The 27,243-nt window shown below is 45.2% G+C and overlaps 1 protein-coding gene across 2 annotated transcripts in view; it reads right to left on the reverse strand.

Annotated features, from left to right (window-relative positions):
* TOPAZ1 (testis and ovary specific TOPAZ 1) overlaps positions 1-27,243 on the reverse strand; it is a 314,453-nt gene that overhangs the window by 71,828 nt on the left and 215,382 nt on the right. For both annotated transcript variants that reach the window (XM_073568908.1, XM_073568899.1), the window contains exon 13: positions 14,503-14,569. In XM_073568908.1, the coding sequence (XP_073425009.1) occupies positions 14,503-14,569 (67 nt within the window). The remainder of the gene's footprint in view (positions 1-14,502; positions 14,570-27,243) is intronic.

The following is a 27,243-nucleotide window of genomic DNA, read 5'->3' on the forward strand; positions in this document are numbered from 1 at the left end:
CGGCTGTACGCAGTGTACAATCCCTAGCAAATCCTGAAGATATCCAGACTGTGGAAACATACCCTAAATATGTAGTGGATTTTCCACCAGGAAAATCTTGGCACAAAACCTGCTGGTATATGCCTTGTGGGAGTAAACAAATATTTAGACAGCGACCTTCGTGATTTGGACTCTGGATGCCATCATTTTGGATTTAAAAAGAAACTGATATGCAACTGAAGTGTAGACTTTCAGGTTTAATTAAAAAATAAAATAGAAAAAAATAGATCGTAAAACATTTAGAAATTGCAACCATTTTTCTAGAAAGCCTCATTTCAGGGCTCAAAAGTAATTAGACAAATTAAATTTACAATAAATAAAATGGACATTTTTGACCCCTTCACCACCTTGTGATTTCCCTTCTTCCCAGAGTCACAACTTTTTTTTATTTTTCTGTCAATATAGCTGTATGAGGGCTTGCTTCTGGCGGGACGAGTTGAACTTTTGAATTACACCATTTAGTTTACCATGCACTGTACTGGACCTTGGAAAAAAATTCCAAGTGCAGTGAAATTGATTCAAGAGGTCATTATCAGTATGCAGATACCAAACAAGTATAGGTTCTTTTTTATTTAAATGGTGAAAAAAAATGTTTGGAAGGAAAAAAAAATGGCACATTTTCAGAGACCCTCTATTTTTCATGATCTGGAGCTGGGTGAGGGCTTATTTTTTGCGCAACAGGCTGAAGTTTTTATTGATACCACTTTGGGGTAGATACAAAGATTTGATCACCAGTTATTGCATTTTTTGCAATTTGTGGCAACCAAAAAACGAAATTCTGGAGTTTTTTTTTCTCGTTACGCAGTTTAACAATTAAATTAATTTACTATACATTTTGATAGATCAGCCATTTCTCAACAGAGCAATACCAAATGTGTATTTTTTTTATTCTTTAATTTTGAATGGGGCAAAAGAGGAGTGATTTAAACTTATCCCCAGCTGTCAAGAAAACCCATCAGCACCCTGCAATCACGTGACAAGGGCGCGGATGGACATGTCTTATGACATACACAAGTTAAATGCCTCTGTCAGGGATTGATAGTGGCATTTAACATGTTAACAGTTGCAGGTGGATCGAGACGATGACTGCCTGTAGTCTGGAAGCCATAGACATCACCAAACAATGGGTTTCCTCTTTTGTGATGTTTTGCCAGGCCTTACTGAATCCAATTTCAGTTGTTGCTGGTTTGTGGGTCTTTCTGCCTTAAAAGGGGTTTTCCCACAAATAAAAGTATATCTTAATCAACAGATATTGGAATAATAATTTCCACAATTGAATGTTTAAAAATAATATTCCTGTGCGGAGATAATCTTATACATGTGCCCCTGCTGTGTACTGTTTAATGGCTGTGCCTGACCGTGCAGGAACACGCTCTGATCATTCCACACCTCCTAGGCAAAGGAGAACGCAAAGAGTATACAGACATTACAGTTTGGGATCACAGCTGATTCTTTTTGTAAGTAACACATTTTGCTGCTTGTTTTTAAACAATGTTTTATTTTACCTCAAAGAATTAATCAGCTGTGATCCTGTAATGTCTGTATACTCACTCTTGCTTCCTCCACAGCCCAGGAGATGAGGTATGATCAGAACATGTTCCTGCACGGTCAGACACAGGCATTACACAGCATGGGCACATTTACAAGATTATCTCAGAAAAGGAACATTTTTTTTTTTTAAACACATCCAATTGTGGGGTTTATTTTTACTCCAAGGTTTGTTGAGTAAAATATAATTTTTGTTCATGGCACAACCTCTTAAGTTTTGTCTTAAGTATGTGAAATGCATACTTGATGGGTTTGATTGACTCGGCCACTGCAGAATATTCCACTTCTTTGCCTTAAAGGGAATCTGTCAGCAGGTTTTTGCTACCTCATCCGAGTGCAGCATGATGGCAAAGAGAAGCTGAATCCAACGATGTATCACTTAGGCTGGAGTCACACATAGCGACTCACCAGCGATCCTGACAACGATATCAATGTGATCGCTGGTGAGCTGTCAAACAGCTTCACCAGCGATCAGCGCGGCGTCGCTGTGCACGTTAGTAACAAGCGCGCTGATGCAGGAAGCTGGTAACTAACGTACACATCGGGTATCTAATTGACGCGCGTCCCTTGGATACCCGATGTGTACATTAGTTACCAGCAGATCGCTGGTCTCCCGCCTGTCACACGCAGCGATGCATGGTGGCCAGCAGGAGACCAGCGACCAACAAAAAGTCCTGGCCTTTCCTGCAGCAATCAGCGATACCGGCAGGGGGCCCGGTCGCTGATCACTGTCACACACAGCGATCTCGCTGGTGAGATTGCTGTTGTGTCACAAAAATTGTGACTCAGCAGCGATCTCGCTATGTGTGACAGGGCCTTTAGTTTACTGGGTGCAGCCGTTCTTACACAATCAGCATTTTTAGCTTTAGCAATGCAGCAGAGATGAGAAAACAATCATTGCAAGCAAACAAAACCAGGATTGATAAGAGAGGCATGGCTGAAATCTGTGTTTTAACCCTTACATCAGTGATCCCCAACCTTTCTGACCTAGAGAGCCACATTCAGCTTTGCGAGAGGGTCACGAGACAAATTTAGGTCTAAGAGAAGAGAGACATGAGCCACATTGAGCTCCCCTGCCCTCCTCACAGTAGCGACACACAGAGCCCCCATTGCTGGCATAATGACAGCCAAAGCTTTTCCAAGGAAATCACACCGAGGCAGTATACCAAGTTCCAGAGGTTCCCACAGTACCTCCATTCAGTATTATTGCATCAGGCACTGCTAAAACACTGCTGCACCCAGTTTCAAGCACCTCCTCTGATAGTTAATCATCTGGTCGCCAGCTTACCATACTTAAATCATCTCCAAACCCCCAAGGACAGACATGCACATTCAGATCTGCAATTTAGTGCAGTGCTACTCAGAAAATTCACCATCTGGAGACCTGCTCTTCATAGTGGTTTGTTAGACATCATGCTAATGCACCAAGCTGGCAGGCAGACGCGAGCCACACGTCATGGGCCTGTGAGCCACAGGTTGGGGACCCCTGCCGTACAGCATGCGGTCCTCAGATTACATGGTAAAAACCTGCTGACAAATACCCTTTAAAAAACTTCTGGGCTGCTTTCGCAGTATATTTTTTGGTAGTATTCTATCTGTACTGTGAAGTGCCGTCCAATCAACCTTGCTGAATTTGGTTAAATTGAGCAGTAAGTTTTGCCCTGTACACTTCAGAATTCATCTGGCTACTTCTGTCTTTAGTGATATTATCAATAAACACTGACATTGGGAGCCATGCATGCCTACTCCATCACACTGCCTCCACCATGTTTTACAGAGGATGTGGTGTTCTTTGGATGATTAGTCTGTCATGAGCGCTCCACCTTGAATTTTCTCAGCTGTTGTGTTGGCCACTCCTCTTTGGTATACAGTATATCACAAAAGTGAGTACATCCCTCACATTTTTGTAAATATATCTTTTAATGGGACAACACTAAAGACACTGATACAATTTAAATTAGTCAGTGTACAGCTTGTATAACTGTAAATTTGGTGTGCCTTCTAAATAACTCAACACAGCCATTAATGTCTAAAACACTGGCAACAAAAGTGAAAACAGCCAAATTGTGCTCAAAGTGTCAATATTTTGTGTGCCCACCATTATTTTCAAGCATTGCCTTAAAGGCACATGCCCATCTCCAAGATCCTATTGTCACAGGTGTATCAGAGGCTGCAGACAGTTGCACTGAATCTAGCTGCAGAAGGTCTCAGTGGTTGGCTTTGCAGACTCCTTCCTAGTCCTTCTGACTTTAGTGGAAACCTTCCCCGGCTCTAGTTGACAAACCTGGACTGGGGTGTTTATAACTCCCAGGTTGCTGCTGGGATTTCCATTTCCATGTTGAGGCTTGGAGCTATAGCAGTTGGCTAGCTTCGTCTTTGGTGTTTTCCTCTGAGTCTACTCAAGCTAAGTGCGCCCCTTGTTTGTGCATCCCATCTGTCCTTAGTGGTAGTGGGGATTGACTAGTGCAATCCTGTCCTTCCCTATGCAGGGCTTATCGCCAGGGTCAGGCAGGGGTTAGGTATCCTGCTCGGCGATAGGTGCAGAACCTATATAGGTACGCTTAGGGCAGACAAGGTGACGTTAGTTCTGCCTAGGGTTCACCACTCCCCCATTACCTAGTGTTGAGTTTCCTTTCCCTTCGTGTTGAACTTAGTCTTTCCTATACTGTGCGTGACAACTATCCCAATATATAGTAGGTGTAGTAATAATATTGGCAAATACCTCCAATTAGAAATGCAGTATAGTTCTTCTGATTCGCTATGTGTCTTTCCTCATGTGCAGGCATTGCAGGACCTTAGCTAGTTGCTAGTGGTCGTAACCATGGATAACTAAAGTCCTGTAATGCCTGCACATGAGGAAAGAGACAGTGAATGAGAAATACTAGACTACATTTCTGATTGGCGGTATATGCCAATACTATGACACCTACTACATATTGGAATAGGATCTTGGCGATGGGAGTACCTCTAACTCTCTTGCTCATGGAGTTCACTGGAGCTTCACAGGTTGCCAATGGAATCCTCTTCCACTACTCCATGGTTACATCACAGAGGTGATAAATGTTCGAGACCTTGCGCTTCCGTTTGAGGATGCCCCACAGGTGCTCAATAGGGTTTAGGTCTGGAAACATAGTTTGCCCTCAGTTTCTTAGCAAGGTAGTGGTCGTCTTGGAGGTGTGTTTGGAGTTATCAAGGAATACTGTTCTGCCGACCAGTTTCGGAAGGGAGGGGATCATACTCTGCTTCAATATATCACAGTACATGTTGGCATTCATGATTCTGTAAATGAATTGTAGCTCCCCACAGCCGGCAGCACGCATGCAGCCCCAAACCATGACACTCCCACCACTCCCATATGCTCGACTGTACGAAAGACACACTTGTCTGTGTACTCCTTACTTGGTTGCCGCCATACAAGCTTGACACGACCTAAACCAAATAACTGTCATGGGACCACAAGACATGGTTCCAGTAATCCATATCCTTAGCTTCTCTTCTGTGGGCCTTCTTGTGCCTCATCTCTAGAAGATGCTTCCTTCTGGGACAACAGCCATGCAGACCTATTTTCATGCAGTGTGCGGCGTATGGTCTGAGAACTGACAGGTTGACCCCCACCTCTTTAATCTCTGCAGCAATTCTGGCAGAACTCATATGTCTATTTTGAAAACACAATCTCTGGATATGATGGCAAGCATATGCACTCGCACTCAACTTCTTTGGTCGACGATTGCAAGGCCAGTTCCGAGTGGAACTGGCCTTGTTACACCGCTGTACTGTCTTGGACACCATGCTGCAGCTCAGTTTCCGGGTGTTGACAATATTCTTATAAGCCTAGGCCATCTTTATGTAGGGGAACAGTTATTTTTTCAGATCCTCAGAGTTCTTTGTCATGAGGTGCTATGTTGAACTTCCAGTGACCAATAAGAGAGTGTAAGAGCGATAACACCAAATTTAACACACCTGCTCCCCACTCACACCTGAGGCCTTGTAACACTAATGAGTCAAGACACCAGGGAGGGAAAATGGCTAATTGGGCACAATTTGGCCCTTTTCACTTAGGGATGTACTCACTTTATCTGACTTTTATACAAGCTGTACACTGACTAGTTTACACTGCATCAAAAAGTGTCATATCTTCAGTGTTGTCCCATGAAAATATAGAATAAAATGTTTACAAAAAATGTATGATATACTGTATATGCTTGCCACTGGCACTTGGGAATTGCCAGTGATTGTTTACCACTACCTGTTTTGGAGCTGAAGAAGTTCAGTGTCTGGAGTAAGTGGTTGGAGAGTTTTTAACCCCTTAATGTCAAATGACGGACACAGTCCGTAATAAGACATCTCCCCTGCTTTGATGAGGGCTCTGGCGCTGAGCCCGCATCAAAGCCGGGACATGTCAGCTGTTTTGAACAGCTGACATGTGCCCGCAATAGGCGTGAGGGGAATCGCCGTCCGCCTGCGCCTATTAACTAGTTAAATCCCGCTATCAAAGCTGACAGTGGGCCGGAAGTGAGCTCATCGCCGACCCCCGTCACGTGATCGGGGGTCGGCGTCATGTTGCCTGGACAACCAGAGGTCTCATAGAGCCCGGTGGTCGGCGCTGAAAGCACAGGAATAAATCTGCTACATATGGGCGATCTGCTCATCGCCCATATGTAGCAGAGCCGATCGAGTTGTGCATGCTTCAAGCCTCCTATGGAGGCTATTGAAGCATGCCAAAAGAAAAAAAAAAAAAGAAAAAAACCTAAAAGTTCAAATCACCCCCTTTCGCCCCAATCAAAATAAAACAGTAAAAAAAAAATCCCACATACACATATTAGGTATCGCCATGTTCAGAATCGTCCGATCAATAAAAAAAAAGCATTAACCCGATCGCTAAACGGCGTAGCGAGAAAAAAGTCAAAACCCCAGAATTACGCATTTTTTGATCTGACAATGCATTAAAATGCAATAACGGGCAATCAAAAGAACGTGTCTGCATAAAAGTGGTATCATTAAAAATGTCAGCAAAGCACGCAAAAAATAAGCCTTCACCCGACCCCAGTTCATGAAAAATGGAGACGCTACGGGTCTCGGAAAATGGTGTTGTTTTTTTTTTGTTTTAGCAAACTTTGGATTTTTTTTTCACCACTTAGATAAAAAAGAACCTAAACATGTTTGGTGTCTATGAACTCGTAATGACCTGGCGAATCATAATGGTGGGTCAGTTTTAGCATTTAGTGAACCTAGCAAAAAAGCCAAGCAAAAAACAAGTGTGGGATTGCACTTTTTTTGCAATTTCACCACACTTGGAATTTTTTTCCCGCTTTATAGTACACCACATGGTAAAATCAAAAGGTGTTGTTCAAAAGTACAACTCGTCCCGTAAAAAATAAGCCCTCACATGGCCATATTGACGGAAAAATAAAAAAGTTATGGCTCTGGGAAGAAAGGGAGCGAAAAACAAACACAAAAGCGAAAATAACCCCGGTCCTTAACCCCTTCACCCCCAAGGGTGGTTTGCACGTTCATGACCGGGCCAATTTTTACAATTCTGACCACTGTACCTTTATGAGGTCATAACTCTGGAACGCTTCCATGGATCCCGGTGATTCTGACATTGTTTTCTCGTGACATATTGTACTTCATGTTAGTGGTAAAATTTCATTCAAATAACTTGCGTTTATTTGTGAGAAAAACGGAAATTTGGCGAAAATTTTGAAAATTTCGCAATTTTCCAACTTTGAATTTTTATGCCCTTAAATCACAGAGATACGGCACACAAAAAACTTGATAACTAACATTTCCCACATGTTTGCTTTACATCAGCACAATTTTGGAACCAAAATTTTTTTTGGTTAGGAAGTTATAAGGGTTAAAAGTTGACCAGCGATTTCTCATTTTTACAACACCATTTTATTTTTAGGACCACATCACATTTGAAGCCACTTTGAGGGGTCTATATGATAGAAAATACCCAAAAGTGACACCATTCTAAAAACTGCACCCCTTAAGGTGCTCAAAACCACATTCAAGAAGTTTATTAACCCTTTAGGTGCGTCACAGGAATTTTTTTTGAATATTTAAAAAAAAAAAAAATGAACATCTAACTTTTTTTCATAAAAAAAATACTTCAGGTTCAATTTTTTTTTATTTTACCAAGGGTAACAGGAGAAATTGAACTGCAAAAGTTATTGTGCAATTTGTCCTGAGTACGCAGATACCTGATATGTGGGGGGGAACGACTGTTTCGGCGCATGGCAGAGCTCAGAATGGAAGGAGCGCCGTTTGACTTTTTCAATGCAAAATTGGCTGGAATTCAGATTGGACGCCATGTCACGTTTGGAGAGTCCCTGATGTACCTAAACAGTGGAAACCCCCTACAAGTGACCCCATTTTGGAAACTAGACCCCCCAAGGAACTTATCTAGATATGTGGTGAGAACTTTGAACCCACAAGGGCTTTACAGAAGTTTATAACGTACAGCGGTACAATTAAAAAATCATTTTTTCCACAAAAATGATCTTTTCACCCCAATTTTTATTTTCCCAAGGGTAACAGGACCCTAAAAGTTATTTTGCAATTTGTCCTGAGTACGCTGATACCCCACATGTGGGGGTAAACCACTATTTGGGCGCATGGCAGAGCTCGGAAGGGAAGCAGCTCCATTTGACGTTTTTGGCTGGAATCGAGATCGGACACCATGTCGCGTTTGGAAAACCCCTGATGTACCAAAACAGTGGAAACCCCCCACAAATGACACCATTTTGGAAACTAGACCCCCTAAGGAACTTATCTAGATGTGTGGTGAGAACTTTGAACCCCCATGGGCTTCACAGAAGTTTATAACATAAAGCCATACAATTAAAAAATCATATTTTTTCCACAAAAATGATCTTTTCACCCTCAATTCTTATTTTTCCAAGGGTAACAGGACCCTAAAAGTTATTGTGCAATTTGTCCTGAGTACGCTGATACCCCATATGTGGGGGTAAACCACTATTTGGGCGCATGGCAGAGCTCGGAAGGGAAGCAGCGCCATTTGATGTTTTTGGCTGGAATTGAGATCGGACACCATGTCGCGTTTGGAAAACTCCTGATGTACCAAAACAGTGGAACCCCCCCACAAATGACACCATTTTGGAAACTAGACCCCCTAAGGAACTTATCTAGATGTGTGGTGAGCACTTTGACCCCCCCAGTGCTTCACAGAAGTTTACAACGCCCGGGCGTGAAAATAAAAAATTCGTATTTTTTCCACAAACATGATCTTTTAGTCACCATTTTTTTTATTTTCCCAAGGGTACCAGGAGAAATTGGACCCCAAAAGTTGTTGTCCAATTTGTCCTGAGTATGCTGATACCCCATATGTGGGAGAAAACTACTGTATGGGCACACGTCGGGGCTCGGAAGGGAAGTAGTGACGTTTTGGAATGCAGACTTTGATGGAATGGTCTGCGGGTGTCATGTTGCCTTTGGAGAGCCCCTAATGTACCTAAACAGTGGAAACCCCCCACAAATGACACCATTTTGTAAACTAGACCCCCCAAGGAACTTATCTAGATGTGTGGTGAGCACTTTGAACCCCCAAGTGCTTCACAGAAGTTTATAACACTCAGATGTGAAAATAAAAAAATCATTTTTTTCCACAAAAATGAGATTTTTGCCCCCAATTTTTTATTTTCCTAAGGGTAACAGGAGAAATTGGACCCCAAAAATTGTTTTGCAATTTGTCCTGAGTAGGCGGATACCCTACATGTGGGGGTAAAACACTGTTTGGGCGCATAGCAGAGCTTGGAAGGGAAGGAGCACCATTTGACTTTTTCAACTCAGAATTGGCTGGAATTGAGATCAGACGCCATGTTGCATTTGGAGAGCCCCTGATGTGCCCAAACAGTGGAAACCCCCAATTCTAACTCCAACCCGAACCCCAACACGCCCCTAACCCTAGCCCTAACCCTACCCCAACACACCCCTAGCCCTAACCCTAATGGAAAAATGGAAATAAATACATTTTTTTTATTTTATTATTTTTCCCTAACTAAGGGGGTGATAATGGGGGGGTTTGATTTACTATTTATGGCGGTTTTTATGTTTGGCGGCTGTCGCACGCTAAAAGACGCTTTTTATTGTAAAAATAGTTTTTGCATCACCACATATTGAGCGCTATAATTTTTCCGTATTTTGACCCACCGAGTCATGTGAGGTCTTATTTTTTGCGGGACGAGTTGACGTTTTTATTGGTACCATTTTCGGGCACGTGAAATTTTTTGATCGCTTTTTATTCCGATTTTTGGGACGCAGAATGAACAAAAACCAGCTTTTCATGAATTTCTTTTGGGGGGGTGCGTTTACACCGTTCCGCGTGCGGTAAAATTGATAAAGCGGTTTTATTCTTCGGGTCAGTACGGTTAGAGCGATACCTCATTTAGGTCTTTTTTTATGTTTTTTTCGGTTTTATGCAATGAAAACTATTTTATATAAAAAATAATTATTTTTGCATCGCTTTATTCAGCGAGCTATAACTTTTTTATTTTTTCGCTGATGATGCTGTGTGGCGGCTCGTTTTTTGCGGGACAAGATGACGTTTTCAGCGGTACCGTGGATATTTATATGCGTCTTTTTGATCGCGCGTTATTACACTTTTTGTTTGGTGGTATGATAATAAATCATTATTTTTTGCTCCGTTTTTTATTTTTATTTTTTAAGGGGTTCGCTACAGGGGTTAACTAATGGGACAGTTTTATAGGGCGGGTCGTTACGGACGCGGCGATACCTAATATGTGTACTTTTATTGGTTTTTTTTTTATTATTTCCAAAAAATGGATTTATTGGGGGAATATTTTTTTTTTTTCTAATATATTTGGCGATTTTTTTTAAATTATTTTTACTTTTTTTTAATTTTTTTTTACTTTATTAAATAGTCCCAGGTGGGACATCACTGTCCTGTGACAGATCGCTGATCTGTCACATCACAGATCACTGTGACAGATCAGCGATCTGACACAGGCACTGCAGAAGGCTTCCTCATGCCTGCGCTTTGCAGGCACTGAGGAAGCCAGCTTCCTGCAGGCCCCCCGAAGGCCCCCGTCGCCATCTTGGATTCGGGGGCCTGGAGGAAAGGAGTCCCCCGCAGCAGCGCTGCACATTGCGCTGCCGTGGGGGGCTCAGGGAAGCACGGAGGGAGCCCCCTCCCTGCCGATGCTTCCCTTTAACCCCCGGTACACTGCGATCGTGTTTGACCGCCCCCGACACATTGTGCCGGGTGTCAGCTGTGATAATCAGCTGACACCCGGCCGCGATCAGCGGCGCTCACCAGGTGGGCGCCGCTGATCGCGCCGACGTACTATCCCGTCCATGGGCATAGGGGCCCAGGTCCCATGGACGGGATAGTACGTCGGATGGCAGAAAGGGGTTAAAAAGATTTTTGCATGGAGTTGGTGTGCGTGTTTATCCTTATCCTCTCCCATTTGGTTTGGGTCTCTTATTCCACCATTTTCCACGCTGTTGTTTTGTGAGTGTACTTATATGATTGTAGTTTTTTCCCTGCCGGTTTACCCTTGTATGTCAGGTTAGTGTTTTCAGATACACTTTGGTCTCACACCTCCCTGGGTGGTGGAGTGAACAATTAAGGGTTAAGATAGGTGCACAGCAAGGTACAAGACCCTGGCATCTCCCCTTTCCAGGGTAATCTAAGGGACAAGGATAGCCTAGGGTGCACCTAGTTCGAGGGATCGGGTAGGTGCCCACAGGCTCTTGCCACTACGTGAGAGCCGTTCTAAGGGTATGTGCACCCGGTGCGGATTCTGCTGCGGTTTACAATCCGCAGCATGTCAATTATTTAGTGCAGAAACGCTGCAGTTTCACACCTCATCCATTATGAGGTGTAAAACTGCAGGCAAAACCGCAGATAAACCACAGGACTTAGTCCTGCGGATTTATCTGCGGTTTTTACTACAAAATCCGCAGAGCCAAAAAACCTCTGTGTGCACATAGCCTAAGGCTTCTCTATACTTTGTATCCTTTCCATTATTTTGGTACAGGATGATCTTCGTTTCACCTGTCCAGGGAGTGCTTTTCCACAACTGTGCTGACTTTGTAGATGTATTTTGGCAAAGTCTAATCTGGGATTTCTGTTTTTAAGGCTGATTAATGGTTTGAACCTTGTGGTGAACCCTCTGTAATATTAACTCTCATGAAGTCTTATCTTTATGGTAGATTTAGATACTGAAATACATAGTTCCTGTAGTGATTTTTTTTCTTACTTGGGTGAATGTTGTGAAGGAGTTTATTTTCACTATGGAAAGGATTCTGATAACATCCACTACTGTTGTTTTCCGTGGGCATCAATGCTTCTTTGAGTTCCCAAGATCACTAGTACGATTTTTTTTTTTTTTCTTTATATACAAAACTGTTGATTTGGCCACTACTAAAGGGGGCTTTACACATAGCGATATCGCTAGCAATATCGCTAAAGCATCACCGATTTGGTGACGCAGCAGCGATATCGCTAGCGATATCGCTATGTGTGATACTTACCTCCGACCGGCTCCCCCGCTGTCTGTCGTTTTTCGCGCAGCTCCATTTCTCGTCGGGCGTTTCCTGCTGGTCTTCCTGTGGCGCTGACGAGCGACGTGTGGAGGTGGGCGGGAGGACATCAGGATCGCCGCGTCTGAAAGGTAAGTATCGTCCGCTGTATCGCTGATGCATCGCTGTGAGATCTGCTTGTGTGACAGCTCACTAGCGATCATTTAGCGATGCACCAGCGATCCTGACGGGTCGTATCGTGGTCGGGATCACTGGTGCATCGCTAAATGTAAAAGGGTCTTAACACTTCTGCTATCTCTTCCGCTGGATTTCTTCTTTTTATTCCAGCCTAATCATAGTTTGTTTCACTTCCACTGAGAGGTCGTTTAACCGCATATTGTGGGTTCACAGCAACAGCTTCCAAATGCAAATGTCACACTGGGATCAGCCTCAAATGTTTTATCTGCTTCACTGATGATGGATTAACGAGAAAAAAAGCCCATGCAGTTCATTGAAGAACTTCTGAGATAACTGTCCAATTACTTTTGGTCCCTTGAAAAAAAGACAGCTACATATTGAAGAGATTTAATTCTTGAACCCTTACTCCATTTAGGATGTGAATACCCTCACATTAAAGCTGAGAGTCTGCACTGGTTGTCTGGTCCAAATTTACAAGTCTGCAGTCACTACGGGTGACTACATGCGGACTTCTCAATCCGCATGCACTAAGAGCATTCGCCAATTTCTGAGAAGGGAATGGTGGTGATGTAAGCATTATGCATACACCCAGCCAGGGTTTGTCTAGTAGGCATGAACTGGCCCCATGCACTTGTGTTGGTTGAGGCTCCACCCAGTCTAGTGACATGGGCGTCCAGTGGGCGCGGCCTCTGTCTACACCAATGTATGAATCAATGCTGCGGCCAATAGACAGGCTCTGGCTAGGAGTATGACTAACGCATACGCAAGCATGGTCCTTGCTCAGAAACTGGCAATTCTTTGCAGCGCACAATGCGTGTGCTGGGGGAATTTATAAGCCTGCTGTCACACAGAGTCACTGCAGACTTGAATATTTCTGGACCTAACTGTACATTTTACTTTCATTAATAGAGAATAATACATAAGATATTCCCTTTAGTGTACACCTTGCCTGATTTGCACTGGAATTTATTTCAGCTGTTTATTAGCAACATGATAAACTATTGTTTTTTTATTATTAAAGTGCAAGCTAACAAAAATTCTAATTATGGTTTCTTGCTAAATCTATGGTAAGTATAAAGAGTTACAGTCTAATGTGTGCCAAAAAGCTTGTAACAAAGAGCAGAACTGTGAATGCAGCTATATGGAAAGCTTTAACTCACAGTGCAAGATACATAATACAATGGAAATTCAAACACCAATTATCTACTCAAAACTTTAATTTACCGTATTTTTCGGACTATAAGACGCACCGGACCATAAGACGCATCCCAATTTTCAGAAGTAAAATAGGGAAAAAAATAATTATGTGTCAAATGGGGGGTCCGTCTTACAGTCCGAATTCAGCTTACGTGGGAAGGGATCCGGCACTGGTGGAGGAATGGTCACAGGGGTCATTCAGTGGTCCAGGCTGGTGCGGTGGCGGCGGCTCTGTGCTGGGGCAGGTGGGTTGTGCTGGGGCAGCTGTGCTGGGCTGGGGCAGGTGGGCTGGGCTGGGTTGAGGCAGCTGTGCTGGGCTGGGGCAGCTGGGCTCTGTGGGGTGAGGGTGGCGGCGGGCTGTGCTCCGGTGCAGGGGCGTCCCGAGATCTGAACCTGCGCATGCGCCGTCCCCGGACCGGCGGCCATCTTCCCGGCGGCCATGTTCCCAGAGGCCACCGCAACATGGCAGCAGCCAGAAACGGATGTGCGGGGGCCGCCGGGCTTCGAGGAAATGCCGGCGGAGCCCCCCACGGAGCACAGAGAGCCGCTACCCCTGCACAGGAGCACAGCCCGCTGCCACCACCGCACCACAGGGCCCCGCGGCACCCGCACCAGCCATGGACGGATGTAAGTATATTGCGACCATAAGATGCACCCCCCACTTCCCCCCAAAATTTTTGGGGAAAAAAGTGCGATTTATGGTCCGAAAAATACGATAATTTAGATGGGTTTTCCACTACATCTGCTGAAGAAAATGGCACAAGCACGGAGCTCAGTGATCGACAGGGCACATCACTGCTGCAGCCAAAATGATATCACTGCTGCAGCAAAAACACAGAGACAGAAGTAGCGGTGAAGAGGCAGAGACGGACCCGGGGAGGGCAAGTACTATCTGTATTTGTTTTATTGTTACTAGTATTCGATTGTGCACCACTTTTCTAAAAGTGGAAAACCCCTTTAAGAGGTGTATTTATATTTGTTATAGGAAGAAAAAAAGCAAAGCATATGTACCTCCACTTCAGAAACTGCTGCATCCATGTCAAAAGCCCAATTTGTTTTTGAAAGTTTCAACTCAAGACTAGATCCAATCAATGTCCACAGGTAAAACAAAAACACACAACATAAAAGAAGCACTTTTTAGATGAGAAAGTACAGTTAAAAGTCATATATAATCAATGCAATACATAAATTTTAATTCATAGTTTCCAATGGAACCATTTTGGGAAAATAGACAACTTTTTGTTCACTTTATTCAGCTTTTTTTAAACTGCATTAATAAAACAGCAATACTGATTTTTTTTTCATTACATCACTTTTTAACTTGGTTATAAAATGATGATACCGAATGTATATATGTTCATATTTTACAAGATTTGAATAGCAAAATCACCTTAAAAAATGCTTTATCAATATAAAAGACCTATAACATTTTTATTCTTCCGTCAATGAAGCTGTACAAGAGTTAGTTTTACAGAGGGGGTTGGGGGGAGTAAATAAATAGGGGGGGGGAGAGAATGAGCAGTAGCTTTATTTTTGACATTTTAAAATGCATAAGACTGCTTTTTATTCCATTTTTTGGGGAAATGAGACTTTGTTTTAACTTATCTTTTATGGGTTCTCTGTGCATATTAAACATAATTAAGAGCTTGGGTCATTATAGCAATATTAAGTCAATGCAGTGATATCAAAGATGTTAAACCTGCAGAGCTGAATTCTGACAGTGAGTATATTACGTGCGGTTAGGATTGGCATGCTGCAGGGCTTCATTTTATAATTAAAAGGTTTGTCCAGGTTTGAGATGAAAGTCTGCAGTCACTCTCTGTGACAAGTAGGCTCCTGAATTCTCACAGCGCATGTACTGCACACTTCTAGAATTCTCCCTTGTCGACGGCAAGAGTGGACAGTCATGTGAGCACAGCTATGCAATATGTATATATCTGGCCACATTCAGATGTGTCCGGCCTCGCTAAATTCATTTTCATTGAAAGAGGTCATGCATGTCTAGTCGGCACGTGACCGCATGTATGAAAGTTTGCATAATTGCAGTTCAGTGACCTCCCACTCTCACCGGCAGCACCAGAGAATCCTGACAGCGTGCAGTGCGCATTGTGAGAATTCAGAACTCTGCAGTCACATAGAATGAGTACAGACTCACCACAAACTTTTATGCTCCTAACAAATAAAACATAGTAACCCTTAACTTGCCAGATGGCACAACACTTTAACATAGCCATGTATCACGTAATCTTACAAAAGTTATGGATTAAGAATACATAACCAGACCCACCAGCAGTATAGAAATACATCACTAAAGCCCCATTAGAACAGAAACATAGCATCACAACCCAGATCACTAGAGGAATACATCACATCGGTCTGAAGACACAGAGGAACCACAGTACTGATGAGAATTAGTATCACAAAAAAAAAACTTTCACATCCAGGTACCTTATAGATGGCGTTGTCTCTGATTGGAGTCTTTCGCTTTCTTTTCTTCATTTTGTCCAGATGCCATGATGACTTTTCACAGTAACAGCTAGTCTCTGCAGACTTCGATCTTCTCCGGTCCTGTGCAGCACATACCCACATGATGCCCTTAAAAATAGCAGTGACATTATAATGCTCCTGAATAAAAATATCTGCCCTACACTGAGTCCCCCTCTTACGGTACATGCCCTGCACACTGCCTCCTCCTTTCCATATCGAGTCCCCTCTTTACACTGTCCTCTCATACTGGGTCCACCCTATAGAGTCCAATCTCTAAACTGTGCCCCCTCATCACACAACCACTTCTTGGCATACAGGCCCCACTATGCTAATCCCCCCCACACTACTCAGTCTCTATTCTATGCCCACCAACACTTTTCTCCCCCCTTACCATTTCCTCACAATATTCCCCTCACACATTTCCCCCTCCCTCCTCATACTAACTCCTCACCCACTCACTATATCACTATATTGTGTCTGCACCCATGCCCCCTTCATATATGTCTCCCCTTTTCCCACCTTGATCCTCATATTGTCTTCAAATTTCTCCCTCCTCCACATATTGTGTCTGCACCCATCCCTTCCTCGTTCTTTAAACTGTCTTCAAATCTTAGTCCCCCCAATATTGTGTCTGCACCCATCCCTTCCTCGTTCTTTAAACTGTCTTCAAATCTTAGTCCCCCCAATATTGTGGCTGCACCCATCTCTTCCTCTTTCCCCATATAAACATAGAATGATATAGTTGGAAGGGACCTCAAGGGTCATGTCCAGCGAGAAATTCACTAAACCATGTCAGACAGATGCCTGTCCAGCCTCTGTTTGAAGACTTCCATTGAAGGAGAACTCACCACCTCTTGTGGCAGTTCCACTCATTTATCACCCTCACTGTCAAAAAGTTTATTCTAATATCTAATCTGTATCGTCTCTGTTTCAGTTACATTCCATTGCTTCTCAAGTTTCTATTTGCAAATGAGAATAGGATGATCCCTCTACACTGACATCCCTTCAGATATACAGTCATATGTTAAAGTTTGGGCACCCCTATTAATGTTAACCTTTTTTCTTTATAACAATTTTAGCTTTTGCAACAGCTATTTCAGTTTCATATATCTAATAACTGATGGACTCAGTTATAGTTCTGGATTCAAATGAGGTTTATTGTACTAACAGAAAATGTGCAATCTGCATTTAAACAAAATTTGACCAGTGCAAAAGTATGGGCACCCTTATCATTTTCTTGATTTGAACACTCCTAACTACTTTTTACTGACTTCCTGAAGCACTAAATTGGTTTTGTAACCTCATTGAGCTTTGAACTTCATAGCCAGGTATATCAAATCATGAGAAAAGGTATTTAAGGTGGCCACTTGCAAGTAGTTCTCCTATTTGATTCTCCTATGAAGAGTGGCATCATGGGCTCCTCAAAACAACGCTCAAATGATCTGAAAACAAAGATTATACAACATAGTTTTTCAGGGGAAGGATACAAAAAGTTGTCTCAGAGATTTAACCTGTCAGTTTCCACTGTGAGGAACATAGTAAGGAAATTGAAGAACACAGGTACAGTTCTTGTTAATCCCAGAAGTGGCAGGCCAAGAAAAATATCAGTAAGGCAGAGAAGAAGAATGGTGAGAACAGTCAAGGACAATCCACAGACCACCTCCAAAGACCTGCAGCATCATCTTGCTGCAGATGGTGTCACTGTGCATCGGTCAACAATACAGCGCACTTTGCACAAGGAGAAGCTGTATGGGAGAGTGATGCGAAAGAAGCCGTTTCTGCAAGCACGCCACAAACAGAGTCGCCTGAGGTATGCAAAAGCACATTTGGACAAGCCAGTTACATTTTGGAAGAAGGTCCTGTGGACTGATGAAACAAAGATTGAGTTGTTTGGTCATACAAAAAGGCATTATGCATGGAGGCTAAAAAACACAGCATTCCAAGAAAAACACTTGCTACCCACAGTAAAATTTGGTGGAGGTTCCATTATGCTTTGGGGCTGTGTGGCCAATGCCGGCACCGGGAATCTTGTTAAAGTTGAGGGTCGCATGGATTCAACTCCGTATCAGCAGATTCTTGACAATAATGTGCAAGAATCAGTGACGAAGTTGAAGTTACGCAGGGGATGGATATTTCAGCAAGACAATGATCCAAAACACCGCTCCAAATCTACTCAGGCATTCATGCAGAGGAACAATTACAATGTTCTGGAATGGCCATCCCAGTCCCCAGACCTGAGTATCATTGAACATCTGTGGGATGATTTGAAGCGGGCTGTCCATGCTCGGCGACCATCAAACTTAACTGAACTGGAATTGTTTTGTAAACAGGAATAAACAGAAACAAATACCTTCATCCAGGAACTCATTAATAGCTACAGGAAGCGACTAGAGGCTGATATTTTTGCAAAAGGAGGATCTACGAAATATTAATGTCACTTTTACGTTGAGGTGCCCATACTTTTGCACTGGTCAAATTTTGTTTAAATGCAGATTGCACATTTTCTGTTAGTACAATAAACCTCATTTGAATCCAGAAATATAACTGAGTCCATCAGTTATTAGATATATGAAACTGAAATAGCTGTTGCAAAGACCAAAATTGTAATAAAGAAAAAAGGTTAACATTAATAGGGGTGCCCAAACTAACATATGACTGTATGTATACATCTATTAAGTTTCCTCTTAGCCTTCTTTTTTGCAAGCTAAAAATTCCCAGATCCTTTAATCGTTCCTCGTAGGACATACTTTGCAGTCCACTCACCATCCTGGAAGTTCTTCTCTGAACTTTCACGAGTTTTTCAATGACTTTTTTAAAATGTAGTGTACAGAACTGTAAACAGTATTGCAGATGAGGCCTGACCAAGGAGGAGTAGAGGGGGATAATTACTTCACGTGATCTAGACTCTATGCCTCTTTTAATACATCCTAGAACTGTGTTTGCCTTTTTTGCTGCTGTATCACATTGTTGACTCATGTGCAGTCTGTGATCTATTAAAATATACCCAAGTTTTTTTCACACATGCTATTGCTTAGTTCTATTCCTCCCATTCATAGTAACATAGTTTTGAAGGCTGAAGGAAGACCTTATGTCCATCTAGTTCAGCCTATTTTTAGTGCAGTTGTTCTGCATGGTTGATCCTGGGGAAGGCAAAAAACCCGCAGAGTAGAAGCCAATTTTCTCCATAGGGAAAAAAATTCCTTCCCCTAAGCTGGGTCAACCATCTACCTATAATATTATGTTATTCGTAACCTTCTATACTGTTACTCACAAGAAAAGCATCCATTCCTTTCTTAAATTCATTCAGTGAGTTGGCCATCACCACTTCCTCAGGAAGAGAATTCCAGAGCCTCACTGCTCTTACCATGAAGAACCCTCTTCTATGCTGGTGCAGAAATTGTCTTTCCTCCAAACGAAGAGAATGCCCCCTTGTTCTTTTCACAGTCCTTGGTACAAACAGTTCATTGGAGAGATCTCTGTATTGCCCTCTGATATACTTGTACATATATATTAGGTCTCCCCTAAGTCTTCTCTTTTCTAGAGGAAATAGACCTAATTTTGATAACCTTTCTGGGTATTGTAGTGAACCAACTCCATTTATCATTTTAGTAGCCCGCCTTTGAACCCTTTCAAATTCAGTAATGTATTTCTTGAGCACTGGCGTCCAAAATTGCACACAATACTCCAAGTGTGGTCTGACTAGTGATTTGTACAGAGGGAGAATTATGTTTTCATCTCTTGTCCCCAGACCTCTTCTAATGCATCCCATGACTCTATTTGCTTTGGTGGCAGCTGCCTGACACTGGGCACTCCAATTTAGCTTCTTATTAACTAAGATGCCTAAGTCTTTTTCCATGTCTCATTTCCCCAGTAGTTTCCCATTTAGTAAGTAATTGTAGCATCTGTTTCTCCTTCCCATGTGCATAACCTTACACTTATCTGTGTTAAACCTCATTTGCCATTTTTCAGCCCAATTCTACAATTTACTCAAATCTGTCTGTAGTTGCAAACTGTCCTCCTTTGTGTTAACCAGGGCTGTGGAGTCGGTAAGCCAAACCTGTGACTCCGACTCCTCAATTTCCCCTACACCGACTCCGACTCCAACTCCGACTCCACGACTCCGACTCCCACACATATTGCTTATATTTAAGTGAAAAATTTATTGTAGTACAATGTGAACCTCAGACATTTAATCATTTTTATGATCCAATAATCAAGATATTTAGATAGAACAGAATATATATTGGTGTACTACCCGGTTTTCATTCTTTTTGGTACAGATACGATATGGATAGACAGATATGGATAAATGGATAGATAGAGCAGATTTCTAATCTGCTTTTGCTATTGAAAACATTATCTATGAGCTCAAAAACCTTTCAGGTGATGCAGTTTTTTAAAAAGATGATCAGCTTTTGCAGCTGAAAAACGTATCCTCAAAAAACACAGGAAAAACGCTGTGTGTGAATGTAGCCTTAGATCAGGAATATAACAGCCATTTATAGGACATTTCATAACTTTCCCAAACTCCTATGAAAAAATATTCAGCACATCCTGCATTGAATTACTGTACCCAATTTATTATATATTTTAGGAGTCGGAGTCGGTCCATTTTATACCGACTCCAACTCCGACTCCACCAAAATGAGCACCGACTCCGACTCCACGACTCCGACTCCACAGCCCTGGTGTTAACTACCTTACATAGTTTTGTATCATCTGCAAATACTGATATTTTACTGTGTAAGCCATCTACTAGATCATTAATAAATATATTAAATAGTAGGGAGCCCAATACAGAACCCTGTGGTACCCCACTAGTAACCCTGGCCAAATCTGAGTATGCACCATTAATAACCACTCTTTGTTTTCTATCACTAAGCCAGCTACCTACCCATCTCGGAGAAAAGGATTTTACGGTGAGTTATCACAAAAATCCATGTTTCTCCTTCGCCTCATTGGGGGACACAGATACTGTGGGACGTCCTAAAGCAGTCCCTGGGTGGGAGAATTGACCCACCAATGCAAGCTACATGCACCTCTTATTTAAAAGGTGCGCCACTGCTGCTTGGAGAATCCTTCTACCCAGGCTCGCATCCGCCGAGGCCTGAGCATGGATATTATAATGTTTGGCAAATGTGTGCAGGCTGGACCAGGTTTCTGCCTTGCAAACCTATTCCGTCGAAGCCTGGTGCCGAAGCGCCCAAGAGGCGCCCACTGCCCGGGTAGAGTGCGCTCTGATCCCTGCTGAAATCGGCGTGCCTCTAATGCGGTAGGACTCCTGAATAGTCAAATGAATCCATCTTGCTATGGTCGATTTTGAGGCGAGTCCCTTCCTGCGCCCTTCGGGGAGCTAGAACAGCGTGTCCGTCTGACGAAAGGGTGCCGTCTGTGACACGTACCTCCGGAGGGCTCTTACCAGGTCTAGCGTGTGAAGAGCCTTTTCCACGCGGTGCACCGGTGCTGGACAAAATGAAGGCAAAACAACATCTTTATTAATGTGAAAAGAGGACACGACTTTCAGCAGAAAAGGAGGGGCTGGTCTGAGGACCACCTTATCCTTATGGAAAGTGAGGAACGGAGCTCGGCAGGATAGGGCCGCCAGCTTTGAAGCTCGCCTGATGAAAGTGATGGCCACTAGGAATACCACTTTCCAGGAAAGGTACCTCAAAGAGATATCCTGAAGCGGTTCAAATGGAGCTTCCTGCAGAACACTTAGGACCCTGTTAAGGTCCCAGGCGTCCACAGGCGCCTTATAGGGAGGTACCAAGTGGGAGACTCCCTGAATGAAAAGTCTTCAACTGCAAATTGGTAGCAATTCTGCACTGGAACAGGACAGACAAGGCCGATATTTGTCTCCTGAGGGAACTTGGGGCAAAGCCCGAGTCTAATGCTCTACCGACTGAGCTATCCAGGCTCTCTAAGCCCAACTGGAGAAAAGCCAAGATGTTGGGGATTGAGAATCTCAGCGGAGAAACACCGCGGCCGCGACACCAAGCAAAGAACACCTTCCAGGTGTGGTGGAAAATTTGTGCTGAAGCAGGCTTCCGGGCGCTAATCATTGTAGCGACCACCTCTCTCCCGAACCCTGCCTGGGTTAGAATCCAAGATTCAACGTCCATGCAGTCAAACACAGGGTCCCTGAGTTCGGGTGGCAAATCGGCCCTTGAGACAGTAGATCTGGGCGCTCTGGCAGGCGCCAAGGAACGTCGGTGAGCAGCTACATTAGATCTGCGTCCCACGCTCCACGGGGCCAGTCTGGGGCCAGCAGAATCGCCGGCACCCCTTCCGTCTTGATCTTTTTGATGACTCTCGGAAGTAGTGGCAGTGGGGGAAATAGAAATGGGAGGCGAAACTGGTTCCTTGGCAGAACCAACGCGTCCACCGCAAATGCCTACGGGTCCCTGGCCTGAGCGACATATGTGGGCACCTTGGGATTCACTCTGGAAGCCATCAGGTCCACATCCAGAGCTCCCCACAGTTGACAAATCTGCTGAAAAACTTTGGGATGTAGAGCCCACTCTCCGGATGCAAGACCCTGCCGGCTGAGGAAGTCTGCCGCCCAATTTTGCACGCCCCGGAATGTGGAAAGCCGAAATCACCGAGTGGTTTGCTTCGGCCCACTGAAGAATGAGCCCCTCCTCGCGCATGGTTGCTCTGCTGCGGGTGCCCCCTTGATGATTTATGTAAGCCACCGCCGTGGCGTTGTCCGATTGAATCCGGACGGGGCGGGCTGCTAAAAACTGATGAAACTTCTCCAGAGCCAGCTGAATTGCTCGTATCTCCAATAAGTTGATCAGGAGGCGTGCCTCCTGTGGCAACCACCGTTCCTGGGTTGTGTGGTGGCGAAACACCGCTCCCCCACCGAGGAGACTGGCGTCGGTTGTCATTACCAGCCAATGATCTGGGGGAAAGGTTCCCCTGGGCCAGAGAGGAACTGGTTATCCACCATCCGAGCGACTGTCTGACTTGAGAGGACAGTCGGCACCGCCGATCGAGCGTGAAAGGATTCTTGTCCCAGGCTGACAAGAAGGCGTGCTGCAGGGGGTGAAGGTGGAACTGGGCGACAGGTATCACTTCCATTGCTTCCACCATTTTCCCTAGAATCCTCATCCTGGATGGGATGGTATGAAGGACTGGTTGGCGAAGTGTCCGGACACCCTGCCGGAGAGCTAGCGCCCTTTCCGGAGGGAGAATTACCAACCCTCGGCAAGTGTCGAAGATCATTCCTAGGAAGGAGATCCTCTGAGCTGGCACAAATGATGACTTCTTTGCATTGCCAACCATCCTAAGCGGGCAAGAGTATCTAGCGTGATGCTGACCTTTTCCTCGCATGCCCGTATTGACGGGCCCTTGACCAAGAGGTCGTCCAGATAAGGCAAGACGACACTGCCTCGAGAATGCAGTGTGGCCATGACAACTGCCATAACCTTTGTGAACACTCTGGGAGCCGTGGCTAGCCCGAAGGGTAGCGCTACGAACTGAAAATGTTGATCGCCGATGGTGAAGCGTAGAAACCTCTGATGAGGAGGAAAAATGGGAATATGCAGATATGCGTCCTGGATGTCTATTGAGGTCAAGTATTCTCACTGCTCTATGGCCGATATGATTGAACGGAGAGACTCCATCCGGAAATGTCTAATCCTGATGAATTTGTTCGGAAGCTTCAGGTCCAAAACAGGCCTGACAGACCCGTCCTTTTTGGGAACAGCAAAAAGGTTGGAATAGAACCCCTGAGCTCTTTCGTGTTCCGGCACTGGAACAATGACTCTGTTGTGCTGGAGGGATTTGATGGCTCCCAATAGAGCCCATGCCTGGGTATCCACCCTGGGAAGCCGGGAAAGAAAAAACAGTCTTGGAGGATATCTGACAAATTCTATTTTGTAACCTGAGGCCACCAATTCCTTTCCCCATGCATCGTGAGCGACATTGACCCAGACGTGGTGAAACCAGAGTAGGCGGCCGCCCACCTTGCCGGTGTCGTCTGGTAAAGGCCTCGAGTCATTTGGCCAACGATCTTTGGGATCTGGATCCCCTCGATCTGGGCTGCTGAGTATGCATTCTCCCCAATGGGTTGGCTCTATATGATACCTGCCGCTCCCTATCCTGGTTGGGGCGGCCTGAGGCGGCGGAATTGGCCGCTGCAGTCCACCCAGGGTGGAGAAAAGCCCGAAAACGTGCCTGAAAATGGGTGACAAAAAAGCGTTTTGACCTTTTGTTGAGGGAGAAACCCGCTCTTTCCTCCTGTGGAGTCGTAGATAAGTTGATCCAACTTCTCCCCAAATAGGTGGCCGCACTGATAAGGCAGGGAAGTCAAGGTCTTCTTAGAAGTAGAATCGGCTCGCCATGGTCTTTAACCATAGGGCTCTTCTGATAGAAATTGTATTAGTGGCAGCAAGTGCCGAGCAATTGTCCGCATCCAAAGACGTATTGATTACATAGTCTCCGGCCATCGCCATCTGACCTGCGACCTCCGAAATCTCTGCAGGTAGATCCTGCTCCTGCGTGACCTTGTTTTATGTTTCTGACCATGATTTCATAGCCTTGGCTACCCGAGTTGCTGCAAATGAGGGAGCGAGCGCTGACCCTGACGCCTCATATACTGAGCGAGCTAAGCTCTCTATAAGGCGATTCGTGGGATCCTTAATTGAGGAAACACTAGGGGCAGAGAGCAGGCTCTTAGTGGCTAGGCGCAAAACCGGAGGATCACCATTGGGGATTCCATCCATTTTTTACGGAGGTCCAGGGCAAACGGATACCTTGTTTCGAGTGCCTTTTGACCCGAGAAACGCCTGTCGGGACATTCTCTGTTGTGAGTTCATTTTCCCCTTCACTACTGAGGCCCGAGGAACTCCCTCTTCTGGTGAAGAAAGGTGATGATGATGACTGGCTGAGTGGAGTTAATGACTGGATATAAGGCTGCCGACGCCCTTCTGGCCTGCGGGTGATTTCTCTGTGGACTTCTTGGAAACCAGTCTGATTCCTGCTCATCTAAAGCTAAGATTTCTGCTTTGCCTTTTTGCATTAGTGTTTTGTTTTTCCTTGCTTTTCTGGATTCTGCCATTCCCTGCTGGGGTGAGCTGAATCTCCTTTTGCCTGTTGCTCTGTCTTCAGAATATTCCTGAGTACTGACATAGCTTTTTTGAAGCCTAGCGTCTTCAGGGCCTTTTTTACTGTCAGTTTGTTGGCTCTTATTTTCATAGGGTTTTTTCACAGATTGCAGACAGCAGCCTTCCTGTCCTTTCCTATCTAAAGCTAGCGTGGGCCCCATCTTTGCTCAGTCTATCTTTCTGTCTGTGTTTTGTTCTTTCTTCTCCGTCATTATATGTGGGGGGCTGCCTTTTGCTTTGGGGTCTGCTCTGGGGCAGTTTACATTTCCCTTTCTGTCTTTAGGCTATGTAGTCCTCCGGCTGTGATCGAGGGGCCTAGGGCATCGTAGGAGCCCCCCATGGCTACTGCTAGTTGTGTTGATAGGTTCAGGGGTCTGCAATCCGATAGCTGCCAACTTCTCTAGTTTTCTGGACTTAGCTAGCATTTCTATTTTTGCCTCCTACGGTGACTCAATCATAACAATTCTCTGTGCCGCTGCACTATGTCCTCAAACACCGGGTGAGAGGAAAAAAATTCTGTGCGGGCGCTTCACTTGCTTACATGCCACTTCATGCCCCGTAGCCACTGCGGGATCATCCTCAATCCCCAAGATCTGATTGACGGCTTCTATGAGGCTGTCCACTGTTTCACGTGACGCTGGAGTATCCAGGTCAAGGGGCTCGTCTGAGTCGAATTCTGAGGTCTGCTCGCTATCAACCACTGGTGACGGGGAGCGAGAATAAAACTTACAGATGCCAAGGCACCGGATAGACAGGGCGACACCGTGTGGATTTTTTTCCCTCGGGTCTGCCTGAAGTGAGCGGCCCCTGCAGGCGAGAGGCTCTTGTGAGGTGGAGGTCCCCTCTAAGGTCGGCAAGCCACTGTCCCTGCCCCCATCTGAGGCCTGAAGGGACTCAATTGCATGAACTGTGAAAGTGATAGGGCCCACTCTGGGGGGCTTGGCACATTGGTCGCGGTCACAGGGGAGGACGGACACTGAGGTTCTGTTAGGCGTCAGGTTCCGGGCGTTGCACAGCGGGAATCCCGAGCCTTGTCCTCTGCGGTCTGCCCACACCAGCATTGTGGGTTCGGTCGCAGGGGAGGGTTCCTGGGTGCATTTGGAGTCGCCGGCTTTGCATAATCGCTTGCTCTGCGCCCGCAGAAATGCAGCCCGACAAGAGATGCATGCTGCTTCTTCAGACATGCTGTATCTGTCCGCTGCTGTGGATAGGGGGAAGAAGGTAGCACCTAGTTTTCCCTGTGGTCTCCCGGGCAGCACTTACCCCAGTCCTGTGCCCCCCCGTTCCTGGACACCTCCGCACAAAAATTGCGCGCCACCAGCTGTGGGGCGGACCGCCAGCATATAAACCGATCCAGGGGCGGTACTTCCGAGTCTGCGGCCTAGCCGCGCTCTGAAGCCGGGGACTAAATTTATCCCCCGCCGCCCAGGCCTGGGGGGCGGGCCGCTGGAAGTGACGCACGGCCCGGAGGCGGAACTTCCGGTCGCGGCTTAGCTTTGGCTAAAGCAGCGGCCTACATTTATCTCCTGCTCGTGACGGGGGGGCGCGACTCCATGGTGCCACAAAAAAATGGCGCTACTTACTGGCGCGGGCTTCTCCGCACCGCTCTGCAGCCACTGGCCGGTGGCATCCGACAGCTAAGGGCTCCAGCACAGGATCTTCGCCGCAGGAGCCCTCCCAGGCCCTCTCCTCACTGACGATCCTCTTCAGCTTCCCAGCTCAGGTATGTGAGGGGGCATTGACAAAATAGGACGGTGCAGGCACCCTAGCTCCATCTAACCCCTTCAGGGGGTGAGGAGAGGGACCGTCCGCCGCCTTGCAGCACTGCAGTCTAAGCATTGGTGGAGCAGTGGGGGCCGCACGGACTAGTCTTGTGCCTCTGTACAGCCCATGGTTTCAATACCTAGGGGTGGTCAGGGCTAAGTCCGGCATTGTGTCCCAAGTCGCGGGAGAGGATACGTGGAGGGACACTCGCACGTACTCGCCCGTTAATGGTTTGGGGAAATCGGACCCTTTCAATAGGATCCGTTGCCCCTGTCATCTTCATAGACGGTAAAAATAAAATAAAAAAAAGGTCTGGGGAAAACGGCCCAGATATGTCCCACGGTGCGGGAGAGGATACGTGGAGACGATACTCAACACGTGCTCACCCGTT

The sequence above is a fragment of the Dendrobates tinctorius genome, unplaced genomic scaffold (assembly GCF_039654945.1).
Source record: "Dendrobates tinctorius isolate UK_male_01 unplaced genomic scaffold, ASM3965494v1 ptg000005l, whole genome shotgun sequence".
NCBI lineage: Eukaryota > Metazoa > Chordata > Amphibia > Anura > Dendrobatidae > Dendrobates > Dendrobates tinctorius.